The sequence below is a fragment of the Telopea speciosissima genome, chromosome 2 (genome assembly GCF_018873765.1).
Source record: "Telopea speciosissima isolate NSW1024214 ecotype Mountain lineage chromosome 2, Tspe_v1, whole genome shotgun sequence".
NCBI classification, from domain to species: domain Eukaryota; kingdom Viridiplantae; phylum Streptophyta; class Magnoliopsida; order Proteales; family Proteaceae; genus Telopea; species Telopea speciosissima.
This window is the reverse complement of record NC_057917.1, coordinates 44,696,812-44,722,193: the sequence shown is the minus strand read 5'-3', so window position 1 is coordinate 44,722,193 and position 25,382 is coordinate 44,696,812. Positions and strand designations below refer to the sequence as shown.

At 44.4% G+C, this 25,382-nt stretch overlaps 1 protein-coding gene across 2 annotated transcripts in view; it reads right to left on the bottom strand.

Moving 5' to 3' along the window:
- LOC122651799 (valine--tRNA ligase, chloroplastic/mitochondrial 2) overlaps window positions 1-14,598 on the bottom strand; it is a 180,329-nt gene extending 165,731 nt beyond the window's left edge. The window contains exons 1-4 of one of the 2 annotated variants that reach the window (XM_043845335.1): window positions 14,242-14,598; window positions 11,829-11,913; window positions 11,133-11,259; window positions 8,676-8,759 (exon numbers count right to left, since the gene is read on the bottom strand). In XM_043845335.1, coding sequence (XP_043701270.1) covers window positions 8,676-8,759; window positions 11,133-11,259; window positions 11,829-11,913; window positions 14,242-14,377 — 432 coding nt within the window. In that variant the 5' untranslated portion in view covers window positions 14,378-14,598. Of the gene's footprint in view, window positions 1-8,675; window positions 8,760-11,132; window positions 11,260-11,828; window positions 11,914-14,241 lie in introns of those variants that run through there. The other variant, XM_043845336.1, reaches the window with a different exon arrangement.
- Between the last annotated feature and the right edge of the window lie 10,784 nt (window positions 14,599-25,382).

Below are 25,382 nucleotides of genomic sequence, written 5' to 3'. Positions count from 1 at the left end.
GCATCAAATTTGATCATTTACAAGGATTTGTACCCATATCGATGAAAGTCTCTTGTCTCGTTATACGTTGTTCTCCGTTTTGGTGTTTATGCATTATACATGTTATATATTGTTTATTTATATTGTTTTTTGGTCCAGAAGTGTATTTCCATGTGTATCTTGTCCATTTCCATGTGTATCTGTAGCATACGATATGTATCCTCGATATGATATGTTACAATACGGTACGTCTCTTAAAATCACCCTTCCGATACGATACTCGATACCAATACTTTTAACCTTGCACAGAAGCCTAACTGGGAAGTTGATATATCTAACTGTCACAAGACTGGACATATCCTTTGTTGTTGGTGTTCTTAGTCAATTCATGTTGTCCCCTTGTAAGGCTCATTAAGATGCTGCTATTCGGATCCTTTGATACTTAAAGGGTGATCCTAGTAAAGGACTTATTTATCGTCCCAATAGGCATATGGAGTTGGTGGCATACTCTGATGTAGATTGGGCAGGTTCGGCTAGTGATCGTCGGTCTACTACAGGGTATTATACCATTGTTGGAGGTAACCTGGTTACGTGGCGTAGCAAGAAACAGACCACCATTGTCAATACCAGTGTTGAGGCAGAGTACAAAGCCATGGCTCATACTACTGCTGAGTTTATGTGGATTCGATCTTTACTTCTTGAGATGGGTTTTCCTGTGCCAACACCTATGAAGATGTATTGTGACAACCAAGCAGCCGTCTACATTGCTAGTAACCCTGTCTTTCACAAGAGAACCAAGCATATTGAAGAAGATTGTCACTTTGTTCGGAGTGCAGTATTGAAGAAACTGATCGAGACTCCCTTTGTTTCTTCATCAGATCAGCTTGCTGATGTGTTCACTAAGTCCTTGTTTGCTTCTAATTTTCGTCAGTGTTGTAACAAGTTGAGCTTAGGTGATATATATGCTCCTACTTGAGGGGGAATGTTGAGTTTCCAGGGTAAATTGTTCGGGGTTTTGACCGTAAATTTCATTCCCCTGCTGCCCTCATGAAAATTGACATCCACAAAATTGTAAATCTCCGTGTTTGAGGGGGAATGTTGAGTTTCCAGGGTAAATTGGTCTTATGATCTTCTTTCTTCCTCGGCCAGAGAAGGGTTCAGCAAGCCTAATGAAATCAGGGAATGGATGGACTTGGGCATGATTAGAGCGGCAAGTGGAAACCCTTGAAGAGATATTACCAAAAGTGGACAAATTCCAAGCCTTGAGGGCTATTTTGGAATTATGGAGCTTTTTTGCAAAAACAAAGAGAGGGAGAGAGAGAAGCAGTGAACAAGCTTGTCCCAAGCATCTCAGACTGAGGAGAGAAAATGAGGATGAGTCGTCCACACGACGAAGAATTTGAATGGCTTCGGCCCAAAGGAGATAAAGGGCTAGGCTGGATTAGAAGGTGGCAACTTTAATACCATAACATTTACGAATCATACACCACAAGCACCACGTTTCGAGCTGGGATCTAGGCAGGGCATTTTGGGTACATTACACCCCTAACAATCCCCCCCCAATGCACGCCCAATAGCAGAGCACCCATGGCACAAGGGAGACTCGAACATGCGACCTACTCTAATACCAACTGTTAGAATCGAAGCGCTTGCCAATCCCCCAAAAGACGCCTTCTGAGGAAAGATGCAACTTTAATACCATAACCCTTGCGAATCATACACCACAAGCACCACATTTCTAGCCGGGATCTGGGCAGGGCATTTTGGCCTTTTGGGTACATTACACCCCCAACAGCAAGGACTATGGTCAAAGATTCCTGGGAGCAGGAAGTTAGCATGGGAGTTGGGGAAAGAGGATAGCTAGGCTTCATTGATCAGAACTCGATAAATTCTATAGGCAATCCGATCAGAGCCCCCTCTTCTATTGTGCCAGGTAAGGGGGGAACTGACCATCACAGATCATTAATACCTAGGTCCTCTAGACAGTCATTGAATGCATTGGTGGAAAGGAGGTTAAGGGGTCTACCCCCAACTTTCTCATGACCAAACCTAACAACATTGAAATCTCCAACCACACCCCAAGGGAGGGAACCAACCTGGGACTTGAGGAGGGAGAGGTCAGTACACAGAAGGACCCGATCCATAACATGGTTAAAAGCGTATACCACCGAGAGAAAGGAGGAGGAATTAGGGAGAGAGAGAGTTGAAGGTGGAGAAGCTGGGGGAGGAGTTAGAGATGTGGAGTTTTGAAGGGTCCCCGAGGATCCAAATACGGACGTTAGGGGAGTAATCATAATCTGCAAGGAAGGACCAGGAACTGGAAGGGGCAATTGAGGAGGCAATGCAGGAGGAATTATGCAGAAGGACGCAGGTTTCTAGAAGAACACAGAAGGAAGACTGAGTGGACTTGATGAGAGGCCTAATGTCAGAATGTTTAGCCAGGGAGTTGAGACCCATGACATTCCAAAAGAACCCCGAAGACATAGATAACTAAATGTGGGGGGGGGGGGGGCGTATGCAACGATCCCCGAGGGGGGAAGCTCTTGTAACGCTTGCGAACGTAGGCAATTGTTGGGTGCTTACTCAAAAGGTTCAAAAACTCGTCTCGAACAGCCGTCTCGAACAGGTCGAGTTTTTTGAAATCACAAGATCTCGGCGAGATAGTGCTTTTCTTTTCTTTTTTTTAACTATATTTCGGTGGGCAAATGGCCATAGTTGGCTCTGAAACTTTAAAGGAAGCTTGTTTTAGGCTTAATAAACATATTTAAAGCTTCAAATTGGGGGGGGGGGGGGGGTAACACCCAATTTGCTGTTTCGATTTGCACCCTTGGTTGGCAGTAAAGGCTGAACCTTTAATGTAATATTACCTATTTCACACATTGTTTGAAAGTAAAACAAACTACATTACTTACTACAGTGAACAATAAGTCAATAATACATAACATAAGTTCTACATTCATACTGTCATAGACACCTTGCTACCAAGTATCGACTACCAACTACCATGTACCATATACAGTGAACAATAATACAAAACTCTCTCTCCCAAGTCTCAACTCCCAACTCCCAACAAGTAACTGCCTAGTGATATGAACTATGACATGGCGAATTGACACCACTCCACGTCCGATGGAGAAGACATGCATTGTTCTCTGTTTGCATGACATATGAATGCCACATCATAGTGTTCGAGAAGAAACGAGAGTATTCCTCCACAGATGATCTTTAAATGGTCTCATCTACATACTGCATGTAACCTATCCTAGGGTATAGGTCACCGTATTGTATTCCCCCTCCTCCAGGACAAAACAGCAGCCACTATGTCGAAATAGGTCGAAATCTCGAAATGAAGCTCAAGTTTGTGCCTATTTATAAAAGGCATTGTAGTAGTTTGACGATATTTCGGCGAGATGGTACAAAGTACTGAAATCTCAGTCGAGTTTTCGAAACTTTGCATTTTTCGATTGCATATGGTATTTCGTCTCGACTAGCTTGAGTTTCTTGAGATCTTGCCGATATCTCGGCAAGTTTTTGAACTATACTTACTCAGGACCCAGGGCAAGGGGTGGGCAACAGAGGGTAAAACTCGAAGCCAGGGTAGAGGGAGCTTGACTGAACTCCCGGGGGAAGCCACAAGGGGGGCCTGGGCCTCACAAGGGGAAGGGGGTGGGACAGGGGAGGGTAGGGTAGGGGTAGAGGTGAACCTGATTGGAGAGGGAGAGAGGGTAAGGGGTGTGTGAAAAGGAACTGGCTTAAAGGTGGGTTTAAAAGGGAGCGGTTCAAAGTATGGTTGAGATTTGAGAAGGGACGGGTTTAGTGGGTCAGTGGAGGGGATAGGAGGGGTGGATCGGGATTGGGTCAGTAGATGGAAAAGGAGGGTGAAATGATAAGGGGGAATGTGGTGGGTGGGGACCACGAGTAGGGGGCACATGATAGGGACCAAAAGGCAAAGGAGTTTAAGGTTAGAGGGGGTAGGGAGGAGGGGGGAAGGTAAGAGGACATCGCGTGATTGAGACAGGAGCAAGGGAAAGATGGTGGGAGACGGCAACAGGTGAAGGAGTAGGGGTAAAGGGTGTCAAGGTCAGAAGGGACGCGTCAGTGTAGGTAACCGGAGTGGTAAACCCCTCGAGGGAGGAGCAACGACGGTTGGACCAAGGCAGGCAGTGATAGGGGCTTGTGAAGCCAAAGGAGCTAGAGGGGCAGTTGATGAAGAGACCAGTGGATCTTTGGAGCATAAGCGACCACTTGAGCAAGAAGAACCAGTGGATAGAGAATTTATAGAAGAGCCAGCAGTGAGTTGATCGTTGACCGCTTGACCTATGTAGCGTCTTCAACTGTAACAAATCCAAAGTAGGGAGCTGCAACAGAACCAGAGGAACAGATGGGTTTAGCTGATGAGGAACCTGGGATGACGAACCAGTGTCGATGTTGGGAACCGAGTCCACCTCGGGGGCAAGGAAAGAGGGCTGCAAGCATCCAGGAGGTGAACCAGATGTCGATTGTTCCCAGAAATGACGATTGCGGCAATGGCTCTTCTTCCGACCACAACTGGACTCTCGGGAGGAAGAGGGAGGTCCTGGTGGAGCAAGGTAAAGAGCTATATCCTTTAAACTCTCAAAGGCAGCGGGAGGCGGCAGAGAGCACACGTTCAAAAGACCAGGGACAAAGGATCTCCCATTCAATTGACCAAAGGAGCTAGTTACCATGCGAGGGGCAGACAATGAACGAGCAACATCCAAGGAGAGTTCTACAGGAGAGTCAAAGGAGTCCGGTGGAGCTACTGCAGAGGAATCAGGGCTATCGACAACCGCTAGGAAGGCAGTAGAAGCTTTGTCGGAACAGGTCTTCGAGTGATGACCAAAGACTTTACAGTAGATGCAATGAGGGGGGAGCCACTCATGGCGCACGGGTTGCTCAAAATTGAAGCCATCATCATCCACGATGGAGGAGGGGAATCTGCAGAGATATCAACGCAAATAGGAGCGAAGGAGAGCCTGTCCATCTTTTTGGTGCGAGCATCGGAGTAAAGAGGAAACCCGATGACAGAGTCAATGATGCTGAGACACTCAGGGCTCCAAAAGTGAAAGGGGAAACTAAGAAGAGTAATCCAAAGGGGAATAGAGGTGAGGTCGACCCTTTGGAGTTGCAAGAGAGGATCCCAGTTGGCGGAGGAAAATGGGAGTAAAGCCGACAAGCTAGGAAGCACCGTCAAGGGCTCAAGCTTGAGCTTCATCATAAGCCAAGTGCGGAGCGGATAACTGCTGAAAGTATCTAAGTAGTAAGCCCACCTTAAGATGAGTGCTCTCCCATTCCGACTTCCATATAGCCTCCGATAGCACAGCCAAGACAGCGATAGGTTCTTTGCCCCTGCAGGCATGGAGCGACAAAAGTTTTGAGAATCTAAGAAACGGTCACGACGAGATGAGCAGTTTAAGAGAAGAACTTGAAGATAAACACCCTGTTGTCCAAGAGGTAAGTTTCCAAAACACCCTAAGCTTTCCATTGTTTTGATACGGATAATTTACTATTTGAAAGTAGGTCTAGAGCCCAAGAAATGGCCGACTAGACAGGTTTTCCATTTAGCAATTTCGGGACAAAGGAGTTCAAGGGGGCAGAGGGCGAGCTTAGAGGAGCCCTCCAGAGACGGTTTGACAAATTGGAGAGAAAGGCCGGAGCGAGATGGGGGGATGAGACAAAGGAGAGACGAGAGAGGGCCAGGGTTTGGGGGTGGGGAAGAAGAGCTCATGGCAAGATCAGTTCTCTGATGTTTCCAAATCCATAATCCAAGAGAAAAATGAGTTGTGGAGTAACCACAGTGCCACACTACAATCATGAGCTTGCTGCTTTTTTCCCTTGGTTCCACCATTCAACTTAACAACAATGATGAGCTGTTCCATTGTGCTTGCAAGAAGTTCAAAGGGATTGAGTGATCACTTTAGCACCAATTGGTATGAGATAAAATAGAAAGATACGTGTACACTTTTTGTATGAACACGTATAGAAAGGAAGAATGAAGGTGTACGAGTGTACATGTAGTTCTGCCGTAACACTCTGACATAATTAATGAACCAGATTATTTCGCAAATACAAGGGGAAAAGTTCAGTACATGGTGGCCCACAAAATTTGGCGCGGGTAATCCAAGGTGCACCAAACTATTCAATGGCTGGATTGAGCAACCGCATTCCAGATGGCACAAATAGCTTCCCATTAGCTGCCCATGTAGATGCTTTTCCACAATGCTTACAGAAAAACTTTTGCCATATATAAAACTAAGAAAGCTGAAGTTTTTCAGTCAGTATACTCATAAGAGAAATAGACTGGAAAGTTCTGTCTATGTTCCCATGCACTGGTTGTTATAGAAGCAAGGTTTAAGATCTCATCTCGTCTCGCCATTTCAAGCAGGTTGAGATTTCCGAAATTTACCGAAATTTTACCGATTATGGTATTTTTTCTGTCATATTTTGACAGTCCATCTCTGTGGGTTTTTGGTCATATTAAGTCCTGATACTTCATGTACACCCTTATTTAAGCTAAATAAACACATTTAAACCTTCATATTGCCAAAAAGTGAACTCAAAGTGGTGTTTTGGGTTTGCACCCTTGATTGACAGTATACGGTTGGACCCTGATGTATAAATAGTTAAATACACATTGTATAAGTACTAAAAGACATAATAACAAATTTAAACAAAGTCATTAGTTCAACACCCAATAGTCAATACACAAAGTCACAACTCACAACTGTCATAAAACAAGTCCTAGTAATAATTGCTATGCTTTCCTGGATCGACCCCACTCATGGTCTGCTGGAGTCGACGTCCATTGCTTCCTGTCTGAAGGACATACGTGGACCACGGTACAGTTTCAGAGAAGAAACGAGTGTAATCATCCACAATTGTCATGTAAATCCCGAAATATCACTAAATTTCGCCGAAATTTGTAGTTTTTTCATTTCGTATGGCCATTTTGTCTCAGTAGTGTCGAGATTTCTGAAATATGCCGATAAATCGGCGATATTTCGCGAAATCTTGAATCATGTTATAGAAGAACCTTCTTTAGAAAGAGATATTTTCTTAAGCATCAAAATGGCTCTTGGCATCACCATGTACCAAAAGAGCTCATGTCTCAGGAAATTGATCTTTCTTGGAGAGGGTATCATATTATTCTCAACCAATATTTGAAGAATATAATGAATATATTGCCACATTTGACGAAGAAATTAAGAGAAATTACTTTCTTTCTTTTTTTAAAAAGAGTGTCCCAGTGCACGAGGCTCTCACTACTACAGGATCTGGGAGGGGTAAATTTACCCAGCCTTACCCCCTGCTTCGCATGAGGCTCCCGCTACTACAAGTATACTTCAAAGAAATTACTTATGAAGAAAAAAAAATATCAGAATTAATGTCCCTTCTATTTGATAACTACTTTAGAACATACAATAGATTCCATTTTTCTTGTCCTTGAACTTCCTTTCACAAATTAGCTAGAATAAGTATACCACTTGGCACCTATCGCTTAACATTGTGTAGGATGCTCTTCCTTCTATTCTCAGAAGACCTCCTTGGAGGGAAGACTTAGTTTCTTGGTCCTTTTCCACATCCGGCCCATTTAGTTCTAAAGCTGCCTGGAATCTCATTCGTGCTAGAGGTCCTTATCCTCCATGGACAAAGCTCATTTGGTTCAAGCATCATATTCCCCGGCACTCCTTCACAGTCTGGCGTGTCTTCTCCAACTGCCTTCCAACGCAGTCCTTCCTTCGCCACAGACAGATCCAGGTTTTCCTCTTCGTGCTGCCTTTGTGGAAATGATGAAGAAAACTCTAATCACCTTTTCTTCGCCTACCCTTTTTCCTGATCCATCTAGGAAGGCATCCTCGTTAGATGCTGGCATCGCAGGAGAAGAGTTCTCCCCTTTCATAGGGAATGGTTGTGGGTGGATTCATCTTTTACCGGTTCTTCTATTTGCGACCTTACTGGACATTTGGCCTTTTGTGCGACTATCAACCTTATTTGGATGGAGCGCAATAACAAGAAATGGACCACCAAATCTAGGTCGATCAATCAAATTTAGGATGCCATTTCTTTTGATTTTAAAGCCAAGCTTGCCTCTGTTTGTTCTGACACCCCAAGGAACAGGCATATTGTTGTGTCGTAGGGTCTTACCTCCCCCCTTTCTCTGCCCTCTCCTCTTGTTTGAGATCCTGGGCTTTTGTGTATTCATGTAGTTTCTTTTCTTTCCCCTTTGGGCGCTCTTGTAGTCCTCTTTCTCTTTGGTAATGAATTCTTTTTTCACCCAAAAAAAAAAGTATACCATGGAAACAACAAAGTAGTTTCAACCAAGCCGGCAAATCCCATTTGAGTTGAAAAGAGTAACATCCATGTCAGTGTGACAAAAATTTCCAAAAACCAAGAAAATACAAAGATTTTTTCTTTCACAAATGATGGTATGAAAGACACAGCAGTCCTCATCAAAACGACAAGAAAATACAAAACAATAACTTTCCAGGACAAAACATAGCAACTGGAAGAACAAAACTATAAAAAAGGAAGCAGTACCTAAAGTACTAGGAAAAATTATATTAAAAAAAAATTGTCTTAGTGGATGCAAACAAATTCTGAAAGAACAATAGATAATGTGACTAGAAATAGTAATACTAACAACACCAGAACCAGTATGGTCTTTTAGGAAAACCTACCTGAGTTGCTATACCAGCATGATCAGTTCCCGGAATCCAAAGTGTAGGTCTTCCCTTCATACGATGGTACCTGACCATAATGTCCTGGAAATATAACCACCACTGATGAATAAGGAGTGAAATTATTAAAGAAAATGGTAATCCAGAATAATTGACATTGTAGTTCAAAAAAGCAATAAATACTGCCATTATAGCTACCAAGCACCAAATTAATTAATCAACTGCATGAGATCCATTAACAAATTAAGCTCATAATGTGAAAACGTGTACTTATATTATAATCCATCCAAGCATTCTGATAGTTGGAGGAGATTAGCAAGGATGAGTTTTCGCCTTCTGGCAATGTCCTTGAGGAATTGAATCCGCCAGTAGAGGTATGAAAGTTACAAATACTGAACTAATTACAAGTGAGGTGATTGAAATGAGCAATGACGATCTTCTCCTGTTTTTCTTACCTAGCTAGCATCATGAAATTAAGTCTTTCAAGAAGTTGGAGGAAAGTCTCAACAAGTTTGGGGCAGAAAAATATAGCAAGTATCAATGTAATTACTCATAAAAAAAAAAGTCCTGGCTTGCAATATGTACCAGATTCAAGAAACAAGAAAGAGTATCTGGAAGCATCACAACTCAAGCTAGCATGCTCCACTAATTCTTACAGCTCCTATCTGCCAACTCCTCCAAATTTTTTTGAGACATGTACCCATTCAGCTAAGAGATGGCCATTGACCAGTATCCAAAGACAAACTTGCCTTCTTACAATGCCTATCTTTGAACACTCTATCATTTTTGCAATCCAAAAAACACAATAACAGCATAAGGAATCAGATTCCAAAAGACTGCTGCCTTCAGAGTAGACCCCAATGTAGGCCATTGAGTAAAATATATTTAAATGGGAAAGGAGGGATACCCATACCCAAATAGGCCAAAGTAATATATCCACAACAATACTGCTACATTGCGTTCAAACTTCAAAACAAATTACAGTGCATATTTCTTCCGTTTTGCAATTAGCAATAAAAATAACAGCAGCTTGCCAAGCTAAGAGCCTACCTAAAACCTCTTGAATTGAGGAAGGGTCAAAATTTTCTTCAAAGAAAAAACCCCACACAAATACGTGCACTCAAGGAAAAGCTTCCATTGTCCTGATGTCAAACAGAATATTCTGTAACCTCTAAAGGAGAAATTTCTCAACCTATTAACTTAAATCTTTTTTTAGTACACAATTAATCCACATCACACGCTCCTTAACGCAAGGAGTTCACGCATGGACATTGATGTGGGTGATAAAATTCTGGATAATGAAGCAGCAACTCAGAATTTCCAGGTGGGAAACAAATTTCTCAACAAAGCATATAATACAAACCAATATTTCTCTTCCTTTTTTTCCCTTTTCTTTTGGGGGCAAATTCGAAAGAAAAAAATTCTTTAATTCTGAAAGGATAAGAGCTATACATTTCAGTGAGGAAATTAGGAATTAAAGGATGTACCCAGTGCACGAGGCTCTCACAACTGCGGGGTCTGGGAGGGTCATAATGTACGTAGCCTTACCCCTGCGCAGAGAGGCTGTTTCCAGACTCGAACCCGTGACCTCTTGGTCACAATGGAGCAACCATAACCGTTGTACCAAGACCGGCCTTCAATCAAAACAAAAAACGAGGAAGAAGGGACCCAAAATGAAACAATCATCAAAACAAAGACCTAACTCTTGTTATCTCTCAAAGAAAAAGACAAAAACAAAAAAAGAGCTGGCCAACCACCTCAAGGAGCACCCACCAAATAAACTTTCAGCACATAACACACCTTATTAACCAATTGGAAGCCTCTACACCCCAAATTATCAACTCTCAACAATATATTGAGAGCATTAATCCATAGAAAAGCATCCACAGTTCCACACCTGGTGGGACATCTTTTCTCCCAATCTCTTTCAAAGGTGAAGTAACCTTCCCCTGGGCAGGTTAGGATTCTATAAAGATTTACTGAAAATATTCCTTTGCCAACCATCTTTCACATTCTTCAATCTTCTCCTCCAATCCGCAGTCCTTCTAAGACATGAAGAAATGACAATTGCCTTCCACCATTTAGTAATATCTAAATACAGGCTCCAAATACTAGCCAGAAGACCCTCGAAAAAGCTACTAATAGATAGCACCTTAGAAAGTACAAACCAATAAGTCTGGGACATCAATTGGATAACCTCCCTCTTCTGCACCATTAATCCTCTGAAATGTTTTCCCTCTTCACCAAAAACGATGTTGAAATTGTCAAGTTTTCTCTCTTTCAATGAGATTCTTGTGACCCATCAAAAAAGTAAAAGAAAAAAAAATCAAACTAAACAAGGTAATTTAAGATTGTCAAGTTTTCTCTCTTTTCAATGAGTTTCCTTGGCCCATCAAAAAAGTAAAAGAAAAAAAAAATCAAACTAACAAGGTGACTTAAGCATCCATTTTCTCCAACCTCAAGAGTCACAAACATTGCATGCCCCATATGCAATGATCCAGTAACATTAGGAGGCGGCATTGGAACCACAAAAGGATCTCCTCCTCGGACGAAGCTTGGTTTGAAATACCCTTGAGACTCCCACCTGAAATCCACACTCAATCATATTAAAGATGCTGACAGACTTCAGTTTAAATCATTTTTGGAAGAAATACTCATTTGTCAATTTCATTTTTAGTTAAATCGTCCATGGAAGAACTTTAAATTTTTACAGAAGCATGAGAGTCCTTTCATGTATGCATGCCCACACTATCCCAGACGCACAGGCACAAATACACAGACGTCGACACCACTTCATGCAGGGGCCAACAGATGAACCCACCGAATTGAATTCAAGGCCATTCCTATCAATGGCTATTAATGTAACGCAAGATACCTAGAATGCTTGTTATTTCTTCTTTATTAGAAGGTGCAGAATTATACTGAAAGCAATTATTTGGAACTCTGAAGTAAGTTCCAATGCAGGAAATTGTTTTACATACTATTGGGTCAATTTATTTAAAAGGAATTGTTTTATTACATCCCTGTCAATTTAAGTTTATCATATTAGCTAATCATTCTCTTATTAAGTGAAACAATAAAAGAAGTCATTCATATATAAATAATTAATGAAGACATAGAAGAAGTTACAACCACCATCCTTGAATGAATTACCAATTGTATATCCGTTCCTCAGAAGTAAAGTCGAACGACTTTGCTGTCTCTGGAGAAGTAAATACACCATTCTCTGATGCAGCAACTGAAATATGATCAAATAAAGAAATGATCAGGAACAAATGAAATCACACAAATCGACATAATTACGATAAAAAGTAAGCTACAGAAAAGGTAAAAGAGAAACAAATCAAAAAAAAAATATTACACCTTCAAGCATTAATATTTTGTTATAGATCTCAAAAAAAAAAATCAACTAAGTTTAGTTACATACATGATGCCATGACTTAATGAAACTTAATCAACAAGTATACTGAGATGTACTTTTAGTACAGATAGTTTTCCCACAACTTCACTTCCCAATTGAACCACTTGAATCAACATCCATCCTGGTTTACCTGTCTAAGCATATAAACACATGTACCACTGACTTTTCTATGGGCAATTACCAGGTGGCTGACCAAATATATATACCACCAATTAGTTCATCAATTTTCCATATCTGCAGTCACAACCCTATGTGCACAGCAAAGACACTTCCGGCCACCTTTGGTTATAAGGTCCGACTTTGCAGAGTTACTCTACCACTGCTTTGATTCCTACAAGTGATACTCCCAGTAAACGAATATCAACGATAAATGATCCCCATGGAAAATGAGAAAGTGATTCAGGGATTAGAAACAAAAACTTTTCAACCACTCTAAAAGAACAAAAAATAAAGAATCACTCCAGAGAATCAAAATTGTGCCAAATGCATTACCAGTTAGAACTGCTACAAAGAATCAAAAACCTCTAAGAATCACTCCAGAGAAAAGACACCAATCATGTATGGGTGGAGGGGATTAAGATTCTTTGATATACATGTTTTGCCTAAACAAATTAGATGAAAAACTTACTTTTCAGATACTTAGAGATCCAAAACAACTGCAATAGGCAATTACAATGCATGGAAGAGCCTGTAGGAATAAAGATTTTAACTTAACCAAAAACATTTTCTTAAACCGTAAAAAGGGCAGTTCTTAACTCAAAAGCTAGGATACGGCATTAAAAAGTTGAAACCATCAGCCCCAAAATCAGCATGCCAAACATCCTTAAATAGACGAAATGTTGAAACCCAAGATGGTAAGGTATTGAAGGTTTTCTGTTTTCCTTCAATGTAGCCTTATCTTCAAATAACTTCCTAAGGACATAGTTATCAAAAAAAAAAAAAACACTTCCTAAGGACATTGCTTTTCTACTTACAAGCTTTGACTTTTCATCTGATCAGAAGGTCCATAAAACTAGCAGGTAACACCCCCCCCCCACTTTAAAAGAGAGAGAATGTAGTTCAATAGGTGCTTACAACCAATCGATTCACCATAGCAACTGCATCACAAGCATACTTTCAGCAGTCAGTCACATCTCTCTACTTATCAGATGATCAGACAGTCTTTTTCCCCCTTTTAATGGAAAGGTGAATAAAATGATCAGACACGACCACCATATCCTATTGTAGGAGTAATCTCTACGAACAGAATTCGGAAAAAAATTTGGCAAGACATCTTACGTTTGGAGGGAGTAACTTTTCTATAGTACCCTTTTGCTGATGATCAAGATCACCATCCACATCATTGCTGTTCCCTTGCCCCCAACCAATTGGTTTCATCAACAAAATCTTATTCAGCCACTCAAATCTATCAGATGCTGGAGCTATAAATTGCAGAAAATACGTTCTAGATCACATTCTACTGTCTCTTACAGTCTTACTTCCAGTTTAGGCCATCCGACCCGCACCAAACCAATCACTTATGGGGATGTAACTGGTCAGAAAATTGGACAATCACTTACTTTTTTCATCCACTGAGGCAATTGCACAAGTCTGACTCGGATAAGTTGTTGTCCCATGTAGCTACTCATTGATTTGAGCAAAATATATTTTTCCACCGGGACATGAGTCTTCAATCATTTCCTAAATTTTCAGCTAAATTCTTTTAGTATTGTACCCTCTTGATCAATTCGAAGACATGCTAGTGAGCGTGCTTTACTGTGTTTCATAAGGTCGATGGGTTATTTCACATTTGCTAGCGACAAAACTATTATTGGTACAGGATATGTTTGACTTAAAACTACATACCCAGAAAAAAAATACAGCTAAAAGCATTCCTGAATGTAGTTTTTTATTTTTTTCAAAGAGCAGTATGTTTGCTCCGTACTTGATAAATCCCTATATTGTTCTAACGGAGCCAATGCCCGCTCAAACCTTCAAACTTGGGAGACGGCCATGTCTCAGCTGTTACTGCTCGTGTTTCCGAAACTTAAATTGTTTTAAACTTGGTTCCTGTTCCAACTCCTAAAACCGCACTTGTAACTCTACCAGTTTCAACTAATCGAGGAGAAATGAAAACAAAGCCATTGAACTAGAAGGTTCTATTACCTGCAAAAAGTCTAGGGCGGAGACGGTTGAAATTCCAAGGAGAACTCTGAATTCCGCGTCTCCATCGAGAGAATAGAATAGGATTTAACCTGTAAACAGAACAAGTAGATAATAGGGATGGATGGGACAAAGCCATTGGAGAATCACGATGTCTGAATGAGGCTAACAAGTAAGAAGCTTTTTTCAAGTTTAAGAAATCAAGCACTTGAGTCCCAAGAACAGAAAGCAGAATTAGCTTCGAAGAATCGAAGTGGTCTAGGTACAATGGCAGGAAGGAAGCGAACAAGTTCTCCAAGGTGAGACCTTGACAGCATGAGGGAGATAACGCGGGAGCAACGAAACGAAATGAGCCTTACAGGGTTTTATCTTTTTCTCTATTTTACTTCCGACCCGGTCCAGTTGCAAGAAAAATAGAAGAGTAAATTACAGATTACCCCTGGTTTTCAATTGAAACTCAGATCAGCCCCTGGTTTTTGAAAAAACTCAAATCCCCCCTGGTTTAGACCCCAAAATGACAAATTAGTCCTTAACGTTAGTTTTATGCTGTTAAGTGATGATGTCAGCCAGTTCAATAAATTTAAATCCCTAAACTACTCTTGACCAATGTTAAAGATGAAGGAAGGGTAGTATTGTAAATTTAATTCTAATGTTTTAGTACAAGGGCAAAATAGTCCTTTCACACTAATAATGCAGACTAACACTGTTACTATAGAGGGGAACATTTGAGTTTTTTCAAAAATAAGGTGGTGATTTGAGTTTCAATTGAAAATCAGGGGGTGATCTGTAATTTATCCAAAATAGAATGTGTTGCGTCAGAAATCCTCTTGGAGCGGATCCTTCCTGCAAGACAAGGATTAGCAGAAAGTACCGGGCCAAGCCGGTGATCTCACTCCGATTCTTAAGTTAGATCCTTGAGCAATAGTCAGAAAAATTAGAATTCAGATGGATTAGACGTGTGTTACCTCTCTTATTTAAGGTGGTGGAGAGTCCGAATTGTGCCGGAATAGGAAAGCTGAAATCCCGGAGTGGAGGGAGACCGTTGGAGAGTGTAATTCGGAGATAATGTTTATCCTTCGATTCCCACGCGCCTGATTAAGCGTGACGTGGGCGGAAGTCTAGGACCATGTCGATTCCTGATAGACTTGGAGTGTCCTACGTAAGCTTCGTAGGATATCTCTTTTGTTGGGCATGTGCAATGACACCTTTGTCCCTCGATCGTCCTCTCGAGCTGGGCCTGGATTTCACGATCTCTGTAGCTCGTTCTGACGGAGTCGGTATTCTTATCCCAACACGAGTCCCCCACTCCCCTGGACGCGTGCGTCTGGGGGGGTTAAGCTAAGATTGCTCTACGATTATCTCCTCGACACGTGTGATATGACAAGTTGGCGGCTGAGTGTGGTTTGCTGATTCAGCGTCACAGGCCACATGGCCGAAAGAAAAAAACCCTAAAGGTATCTCGATTCGAGGCAACGTTCGACGTTCCTCCAATGTACGGACGCGTGTCCATAGGCATTATGAGCTCTAGGCTAAGCCTATAGTTGATTGACCCTGGTCATGTCAAGTCTTCCAACACGGTTCTGTCAGGTGGCATGAACATTAATTTCTCTGGGAGACGCCAAACGCCAACTACCCCTAGCCATTCGATGGGTTGCGTCCCCTGGCCGTTGGATTTGGAAACGTCCCTTTCTCTTCGCGTGCATAAATTGATATTTCACTTCTTCGACAATCTTCTACTGATTCTTTCCTTTTCTAAGCTTTGCACCTCTCGTGATTTCTATCTTTTGTCATAGCATCTTACTCCGGTGCCGTCGCATTTGTGAGTCCTCGGACCAAGTTCTTCTTCTGTGGCTTGGCGTCAATCATGCAGGGTCATTCCATTATCAACCCCTTCTGACTTTTACCAGTAAGTCCCTTCGATCATGTCTTCCTCTTCTTCTTCCCAGGCAGAGTCCCACAGGGACTCTGGTAATGCTGCCCAAACGAGTGGGGGTTCCAACCCTGAGGCGAGCTCTGAGGAGACCCAAGAGGAACGATCAATACTTTTTGGTTCAAAGAGATTCTCTGCCCGGGTCCGTCAATTGACCCAAGACCCTGCCGCTCAGCCTAGTGGTGAGAGGGCAACATCTAAAACTTCTGTTGAGTGCATTGTCGATGGCGGCAGTGCCTCCAGAGTTGAGGAAGAAGAGGGTGCCCCGGTGAGGCCCACCAGTGTGGTAGCCTTTGAAAGTACCATGACCGAGGGATCTTTGTCCGCCCTCCGCCTCCAAGACAGATTTCCTACATCGGTAGAGACTTGGGTCCCTACCCGGACTGAGAGGGCGAACACCCCATGGCCAAATACTGTGTGTCTATATGAAGTTGCCTTTCAGTGCGGTCTGCGCTTCCTTGTTCACTATTTCGTTCGGGAAGTGTTGGATCATTTTGGGATTTCCCCTGGTTGGCTGGTTGCCAACTCCTGGAAGCATCTTCTAGGCTTTTACTTGTTCTTTGCCCAAATCGGCCGTAAGGCCTCGTGGGCGCTATTCCTGTATTTTTACCACCTGAAGCCCTCCGGCGATGCGTGGTTCTATGTGGCTCGAAGTAGTCCCCCGAGGTCGTATGGACCCAAGTCTTTCGTCTCCAGTATCCCCGACTCGGCAAAGAAATGGAAAGATCGCTTTTTCTTTGTGCGCGTTGAGGATAACCCCTTTAGAGCGGATTGGGGACCCGCTCGACTACGGACTGGGAATCAGGTCCCTATGCTAAGTTCTTATGATCAGCGGTCTCTCGAGATGGCGGCGACAAGCACGATTTTTGACGTGCGCGGTCTCGCAAACGAGGGTCTGCTGATTGAGCACGAACTGAGCTCAGTGCGGGGTGAGTCCCTTTCGTCTCAAATTTATCTTTTTATGATCACAATCCGTGTTTGACTTTATGTCTATCTTTTCCAGTGGACTACAAACCGAACACCCACGATCTTAGCGAACAGGCCGCGTCAGCCAGGAGAAAGGTGTTGGAGAGGCAGTCTCGGCGTCCTACTCGTTCTTTGCTCCGAGGCATCTCCATAGGGGATTTCTCTTCTACAAGCGGCCACAGGAGGCAAGAAGATGCCTCCAAGGGCAAAGAGAGAGTGCCCAGTAAGGTCCTGCCACCCAAGATCCCTGAGAAGAGGCCACGTGATGAAGCAGTGAGTGTGGATCCTACCTCAAAAAGAGCTGCGCAGGGTGTTGCATCCTCGGGGGAGGCCATCCAAGTTTCGAAGGTCCCCAAGTTAGTCCCCCAGGACATTCCTAAGGGGAAATCCAGCAAGGGCTCAGTCGGCATTCTTCCTCCTCCCAGGGGGAAGAAGCGCCTCAGTTTCAGTGGGAGGTTTACGAGGGCGAGTCCTCCCTTCACTCCCCTCACGTGGATGGCGAGTTTATGGACCACAGTCCTTCCGAGGATGTTGAGGATTTTAGATCTCGACCAGACGAGGAGCTTCTGAACTCATTCGCAATGGACTTTGCCAAGGTATATCTTGAATCAGGTTGTCCTTCTCGTAGTCCTTTTGAAGTCTTATCTGATGTGTTCTTTGCTTCTCAGGTTACTTGGGGGGCGAGCGAGCTACGGCGGCAGGTAGCGGCCTTGTCTACCTCCTATGAGGAGGAGAAGAAAATGAGGGAGCTAGCGGAGAAGCAAGTAGAGTCTACCGTGGCCACAATCTCTAGGATGACTGAGGCAGCTCAGGGTCACGAGGACACAAACAAGTGCTTTACTGAGCGTATTGCGACGCTGGAGATAGAGCTGGAAAGAGCCAGGAATGACGCTGCCATAGTGGCAAGGAAGACTGATTCCATCGCAGCGGACTTTGTTGTCTTTCAGCAAGGCAGCCTCAAGTTATCGATGAGGCTGTTAAGGCGGCGTTGGAGGCCTTCAAGTCCTCAGATGAACTGAGGGAGCATATGAGGGAGGTGAGCCGTAAGAGCTACACGACTGGGGTTGACGACACTGTGAAATATGTCCTTGAGGCAACCCCGGGATATGACTTCTCTGGCTTTGGTTACTATGTTCCGCCCGTTCCTGTGACCCCTGATGTGCCCGTGGGCATAGAAGATATTGTGGACAAGGAGGATCTCCCTACTCCGACGTCTTCCCCCAGTGCTGTCGTGGCCCCTTCGGAAGAGCCTGTCCTGCCTGCTTCTCCGTCTGAAGATGCAACCTTGGTCTCTGCAGATCCCTCGTCGGACCCTTCTCCAGCTAATCCTTCACCCACTGAGGCAGCCACCATCTGCGATCCCCCGTCAGCAATTGAACGCTTTGATGCCTTCTCTTTTTTTCTTTTTTTTTTTTTGGAAGATGTAGAAACTTGGTTTTGTTATTAATGAAACACCCTTCTCAATTACTGGAACACATTCCTTCTTTTGATCGAGAATTCTTTCGCTCGAGCTAGCTGACCCTTGGGTCACGTCGTTCTTTCTTCCCTTTGGAACTCTAACGTTTCTCCTTCTTCGAGACACGAGCATCATTATGACATTGGGCCTTTCCCCAAATATCTTCTGTGAATCCTCCCAGTAGGCCTTTATTGCCTTTTCTTTTCGATTGACCTTTGATTTCTTTTGCCACTTATGGGAACTGACCTTTGAACTGTTTTCTCGATAATGATGCTCTTGAAATTACTCATTGGGCCAATGAGGGATGCCTAAGTGCCGCTAGATATATGGGAACTGAATTGTCATTCTTGCATTCACGCCGCTTCTAGCATCTAGGAGAGGCATGTGCTTTTAGCAGGATCTGGCCACGTGGCCCACGATGTGTCTTGCCATTTATGTTGCTCTGGGTTTTGAACCGTCATCCTTCTGCGCCCGTATCCTTTCCAATGTCTACGGAAAACGTGAGCCAGTGGAATTAGTCCATGTGGCTTGAGGCTTTATATGTCTCCTGGGCAGTTTAGGTTACCGAACCGTCGTTTTTCTTCTTTAAATAGGGATTGCATGCTTCAATTCTTTCATTGTTCACAGGGTTATGACTTCCTCTGCTAGTTCACCATTCTCCATTCTCACTAAGGACTTATGCTCCTACCGCTGCGCGTGGCTCCGCTATTTCTTTAGATGCAAGGGTTGCAAATTTCGGAGACTTGGCCTGGTTCTATTTTCGGCTTCAATCTTCCATCGACATTGAACTTCACGGCTTCAATCCTCGATCGACATGTCCTGTCCTTCGGGCGATTGGCCGTGGAGCATCCCCTTTGTGTTTCCTTCCATACCAATCTCTTTTGGGTGACAAGGTTACTACAAAGGGGTAGAAGATATGGAGGAGACCGGTGCTGCTGCTTTCCACTGCTAATGTGCTTGGAAGGTTAGGATGTGGAGTTATCGAAGCTGCTGAAGGGCCCTAAGCCTCCACAAGTTTACTCCTCCCCAACTCTTCTTCCTAGCCGAGGAGGTGGAGTGGATGACTGAGCTTCTTGGAGTCCAGAGCATTTCTATGGTGAATCCCATTTAATATGGCGGTCTTCTCCAGTTTTTGGGTCACTCAAGGGCCGTGACTTTTGATGGGCTCTGTATCAGCTCGTCCGATGTTGCGGTTATCAATGCTATTCCTATCTCACCTTGATGACCCCCGGTGCCGACGCTTCATCCTTGGGCTTGCAAGGCTATGGAACTTTTAGTTTTCCACGTTTTCTGCTTACAGATTGTTGTATTTGCACTTAGAACGATCTTCGTGACTTTCTTGTATATCGCGATCTTCCCTTGTACTTGTATTTCTGAAGAGGATAATAAAAGATTTTTTTATTTTTTTACTTGTACTTGTCTTGAATTTCCTTTTTTGGATGTTTTGAGCTTTATTCTTGAGGAGATCATGTCTTTCTTCTAATTTTGCTGACTACGGGAGTCAGACTTTCGTGCTAGCCCTTGCGAGCTAGGCTTTTGTGCTGACTACGGGAGTCAGACTTTCTTGGATGCTTGCACAATATTTGAACCGTGAAGTGATATTGCATTGATCAAGGATAACTTTATATCAATCACTTATTGATAAAAAAATTTTAGATTCTCTGAATTCCATGGTCGAGGTATCTTGTTGCCCCTCGAGGTCTTTAAGCAATAGGTCCTTGGCCTGATCTGCTTGGAGATCATAGATGGTCCTTCCCAATTTGCGTCCAGCTTGCCTTGGTGATGTGGCTGGGAGGCGCTAACTTTTCGTAACACTAAGTCTCCTGCCCTGAATGTCCTTTCCTTGACTTTGGAATTATAGTAACGGGCCATTCTTTGTTTGTACGCCACGTTTCTCATCAGCGCGTCCTCCCTGACTTCGTCTAAAAAATCCAAATTTGCCCTCAGCCCGTCCTGGTATGTTCTTTCATTGAAGTTTAAACTTCGGAGTGACCCTGCCACGACCTCTACTGGAGCCAGTGCTTCGGTTCCATAGGCAAGCCTAAACGGGCTCTCCCCCGTGGGCGTTCGAACTGTAGTTCTGTACGACCATAGTACACTTGGTAGTTCATCGACCCACCTTCCCTTTGCTTCGGTTAGCCTTTTCTTTACTCCCACGAGCAAGGTGCGGTTTATGATTTCCGCTTGACCATTTGCTTGTGGATATGCTACGGAGGTCGTTCGATGTTCAATGCCGTATTGGGCGCAAAATGCATCGAACTGCTGGATGTCAAATTGTTTCCTGTTATCTGTCACCAGGATCTTTGGCAGGCCAAACCTGTAGATAATCTTGTCCCTAAAAAATTTCTCCATTTGTTGTCGCGTGATTTTAGCTAAAGGCTCAGCTTCTACCCACTTGGTGAAGTAGTCCATTGCGACCACGAGATATTTTCTTTTCCCCGAGGCTGGAGTGAAGTTACCTAGTAAGTCCATTCCCCACATAGCAAAGGGGATTGGACTAAGTATAGAAGCCAGCTCCGTAGCGGGCTACCGCGGTATGTCTGCAAACTTTTGACATGGCTCGCACCTCCTCACGTATTGGATGGCGTCCTTCTGCATGTTGGGCCAATAAAGTCCAGCTCTCAGTATCTTGTAGGCCTGGTGGCGTCCCCCCATGTGAGTACCACATATGCCTTGATGGACCTCAATCAAGGCGTTCAGGGCATGTGTGGGAGTTAGACATTTCAGCAACGGGCTTGTGATCGACCTTTTGTAAAGCTCTCCCTTTATTAAAGTATATCGGGCGGCGCGGCTTCGAACCTTTCGTGCCTCTATTTTATCTTGGGGTAGGACATTGTCTTTCAAATAAGCGACGATCGGATCCATCTAGCTGGGCTTGACCTCGATCAACACGACCTCTCGAACTAGATGAGCGGGTCCATAAAGTTGTTCAATATATACTGAGCTGTCAAGCTGTGCTAGTTCTTCTTTAGACAAACGTGAAAGTGCGTCTGCCTTCTCGTTCTCGCATCACGGAATCCTAATTATCTCGAAGCTCTCAAACGAGCTCAACAACTGTTTTACTTCTTTCAAATATGTTGCCATGCAATCGTCTTTGGCCTCATAATCCCCATTGACTTAGTTGACGACCAGCTGCGAATCAGCCCGTACGACTAGATTCTTTACCTGTACAGCCTTTGCGGTTCGCAGCCCCCCAATCACTGCTTCGTACTCAGCCACATTATTGGAGGCAGGAAAGTGCAGGCATAGCGCGAACTGTATTTTGAACCCTTCCGGGCTTGTTAGGACGAAGCCTGCTCCTCTGACCTCCGCATTACTCGATCCGTCCACGAACATTGTCCAGGATGTCTCTAGGCTGATTTTTTCCTCTGACACGGTCTCATCTTCTTGCTCATTCTTGCCCGGGGTACATTCGGCTATGAAATCCGCTAGAGCTTGGCCTTTCATGACCGTTCTAGGCCTGTACTCGATCTGGTACTCGCTTAGCTCTATCGCCCAGGCTGTCAATCTTCTGGATATGTCTGGCTTATGAAGTACCTTCTTTAGAGGTTGGTTTGTCATGACCACAATCGGGTAGGCTTGGAAGTACGGCCCAAGCTTCTGAGCTGCTTTCACCAGTGCAAACGTGAGTTTCTCGATCTGAGGATATCGAGTTTCTGCGTCCAACAGGACGTGACTGACGTAGTACACCAGCCTTTGGAATCCGTCTTCTTCTCTTATCAAGGTGGCGCTCACAGCCACTGGTGACGTTGCCAAGTACAGGAGCAACTCCCTTTCTGGCGCTGGTCTCGTCAAATGTGGAGGATTAGCGAGGTATGCTTTGAGGTCTTCAAAGGCCTTTTGGCATTCCTCCATCCACTTAAAACTCTTCACTTCTCTCAAGTTCTTCAAAGTTTTGAAGAACGGCAAGCATTTGTCTCCCGAACAAGACACAAAGCGTGCTAGTGCTGCTATTCTCCCATTCAGCCTCTGTACCTCACGAACAGTCTTGGGCAAGTTCATCTCCTGTATGGCTTTGATTTTTGCTGGGTTGGCCTTGATTCCTCTCTGGGATACCATGTAGCCCAGAAACTTGCCGGAGCTAACCCCGAAGGCACACTTAGTAGGGTTCAGCCTCATTTGGTGGGCCCGTAACACCTGGAACGCCTCATCTAGGTCAACCAGGTGATCCTGGGCCTTAATGCTTTTTACCGGCATGTCGTCTACATACACCTCCATATTCCTGCCTATCTGAGCCTTGAAAATCTTGTTTACCATTCTCTGGTAACTCGCGCCCGCGTTCTTCAGACCAAAGGGCATTACCTGGTAGAAGAAGTTCTCCTGGTCTGACCGGAATGCTGTATACAGCTCATCTCCCTCCTTCATGAGGATCTGGTTGTATCCAGAGTACGCGTCCATGAAACTTAGCCTCTCGTGCCCAACTGTTGCGTCTATCAGCAGATCGATGTGAGGTAATGGATATTCATCTTTGGGACAAGCTTTATTAAGGTCGGTGTAGTCAATGCACATTCTCTATTTCCCGTTTGACTTGGGTACCATTACTATGTTTGTGAGCCAGGTAGGAAATTGCTCTTCTCTAATAAAGCCGGACGCCTTTAGCTTCTCTATTTCTTCTTTCATTGCGGCCTGTTTCTCTGGCGTGAACGTCCTTCTTTTTTGTTGCACCGGTTTCCTATTGGGTTCCACATGCAGGTCGTGCTCTGCGACGTGTCGGGGTATGCCCAGCATATCTGCCGGCAACTAGGCAAACACATCCTTGTTCCTTTGCAGGAATAGGTGAGCTCCCTGGCTTCTTCCTGGCTTAGCGAGGACCCGATCTTAATTGTCCTGGTTGAGTTCTGCTCATTTACTGGGACTTCCACGAGCTCCTCAGCTGGTTCACCCCTCTGATAGCGTATATCTCCTTCGCGGTTGTCAACAACCTCTACCTGATAGGCTGTTCCTCTACAGTTGCCCTTAATGCCCTTTAGGAATGTTGTGTGGCACTCCCTGGCTTTTTTTTGCTCTATTTGGCACTCCCCTGTACCATTAGGGGTGGAAAACTTGACCTTCAGGTGCTTGGTAGAAACTACCGCTCCTAACTCGTTTAGATTAGGTCTGCCTAATATGGCTTTGTAGGCTGTGGCTGTCCGAACGACCATGAAGTTGACCTTCACGATTTTTTTGGCACGGGGCGGTTCCCACTATCATCAGGAGCTCTACTGACCCTTCAATTGGCGCTGGCGCTCCCAAGAATCTGTATAAGGGTGTGGTCTCGGGCTTTAGCGTACCTTCCTCGAACCCGAAACGTAAATATGCATCATAAGATAGCATATCTACGGATGCCCCTGTATCTACTAAGACCCTGTGGACAGGTCGATTGGCTATAATTGCCTGGACCACGATAGCATCGTCGTGCGGCCAGCTCAGCCCCTCCATCTCTCTGTCTAAGAAAGTGATCTCGGGCTCCATGCACGCTTTCTTTCCAGAGATCTCCGCTACTGCCACAAATCTCGCTTTCGCCTTAGCCTTGCGGGTTGACTCTTGCCTTGGTCCTCCCAGGATGGTAAGGATAGCCGGGGCTATGGATGTGTTGGTCTCATCCTGATTTCTCCTGACTTCCCGATGATTGTTTCTCTGATTGCCTTGGCGATCGCTATCTCCCCCTCTTCGGGTTTTATCATCTCTTCGCCAGTCATTCCTTGGGGTTTCTCGGCCTCGAGGGTTATCTCTCGCCTCCTTGACGAAACACCTTAGGTGGCCTTTCTGGATCACGTCTTCTATTTCCCTCTTCAACTGTCTGCAGTCCCCCGTGTCATGGCCTATCTCTCGGTGGAACTCGTAAAATTTGTTCGGATTCTGATCCTTCGATTTTAAAAACATTGGCCGAGGTCGTTGCAGTAGCCCTCGATCCGATACTTCCATCAGGATTTTAGTCCTGGTGGTATTGAGCGGGGTATACTTGGGACTTGAATCCCTCTCTGACCTCGCTCTCTTGCCGTCCCCCTTCTTGTCTTCCTTTTCACTCTTCCTTTTCTTCTCAGGAGCTCTTCCATCCACTGCTTTTCTCGCCTTCATGATATCGAACATGTTGGCGTATTAGTAACAACGATCTAGTAGCTGTGGCATAGTCATCACTGGATTTAGCACCAATGACTTTACTAGATCATGGTTGGTGACTCCGTTGTGTAAGGCATTTAAAGCCATCGCATCGTCCAGGTCCTTGATCTCCAGGCTCTCCGCATTAAAGCGAGCGATATAATCTCTGATGGACTCATCAGAGCGTTGTTTGACAGCCAACAAGTTGGTTGCGGTCTTCTTTTGCTTTACACTGCTCTGGAAGTGGCTGACAAAGGCCTTGGCTAACTCTGTGAAGCTTCGGATCGAGTTAGGCTTCAATTTGGCGAACCACAACGCCGCGGGCCCCTTGAGAGAGGTGGGGAAAGATCGGCAGGACACCACATCGGACCCTCCATAGACTGTCATCATGGTATTGAAGTAGCTGATGTGGTCATTGGGGTCGCCCTTCCCATCATAAGCCTTGAACGTAGGGGGTTTAAAACCCTTGGGAAGCTCTGCTCTCATGAGCTCCCTCGTAAAGGGATGTTGGCCCGGCCTGAAGCTTTCGTCTGGGGTTATTCCCCTCTCCAGGGCCACAATTTTTGTGTTCATCTCCCTGAGCTTACGGTCAAGCTCTCTTTCTTCAACCTGGTTGTTAATGGCGTTTGTGCTTGTGCTACGTGCATTCAACTCGTCCCTGAGATCTGGATGGGGTAGCCTTGGTGGGTCTACTCGATCAGTACGTATGTCTGA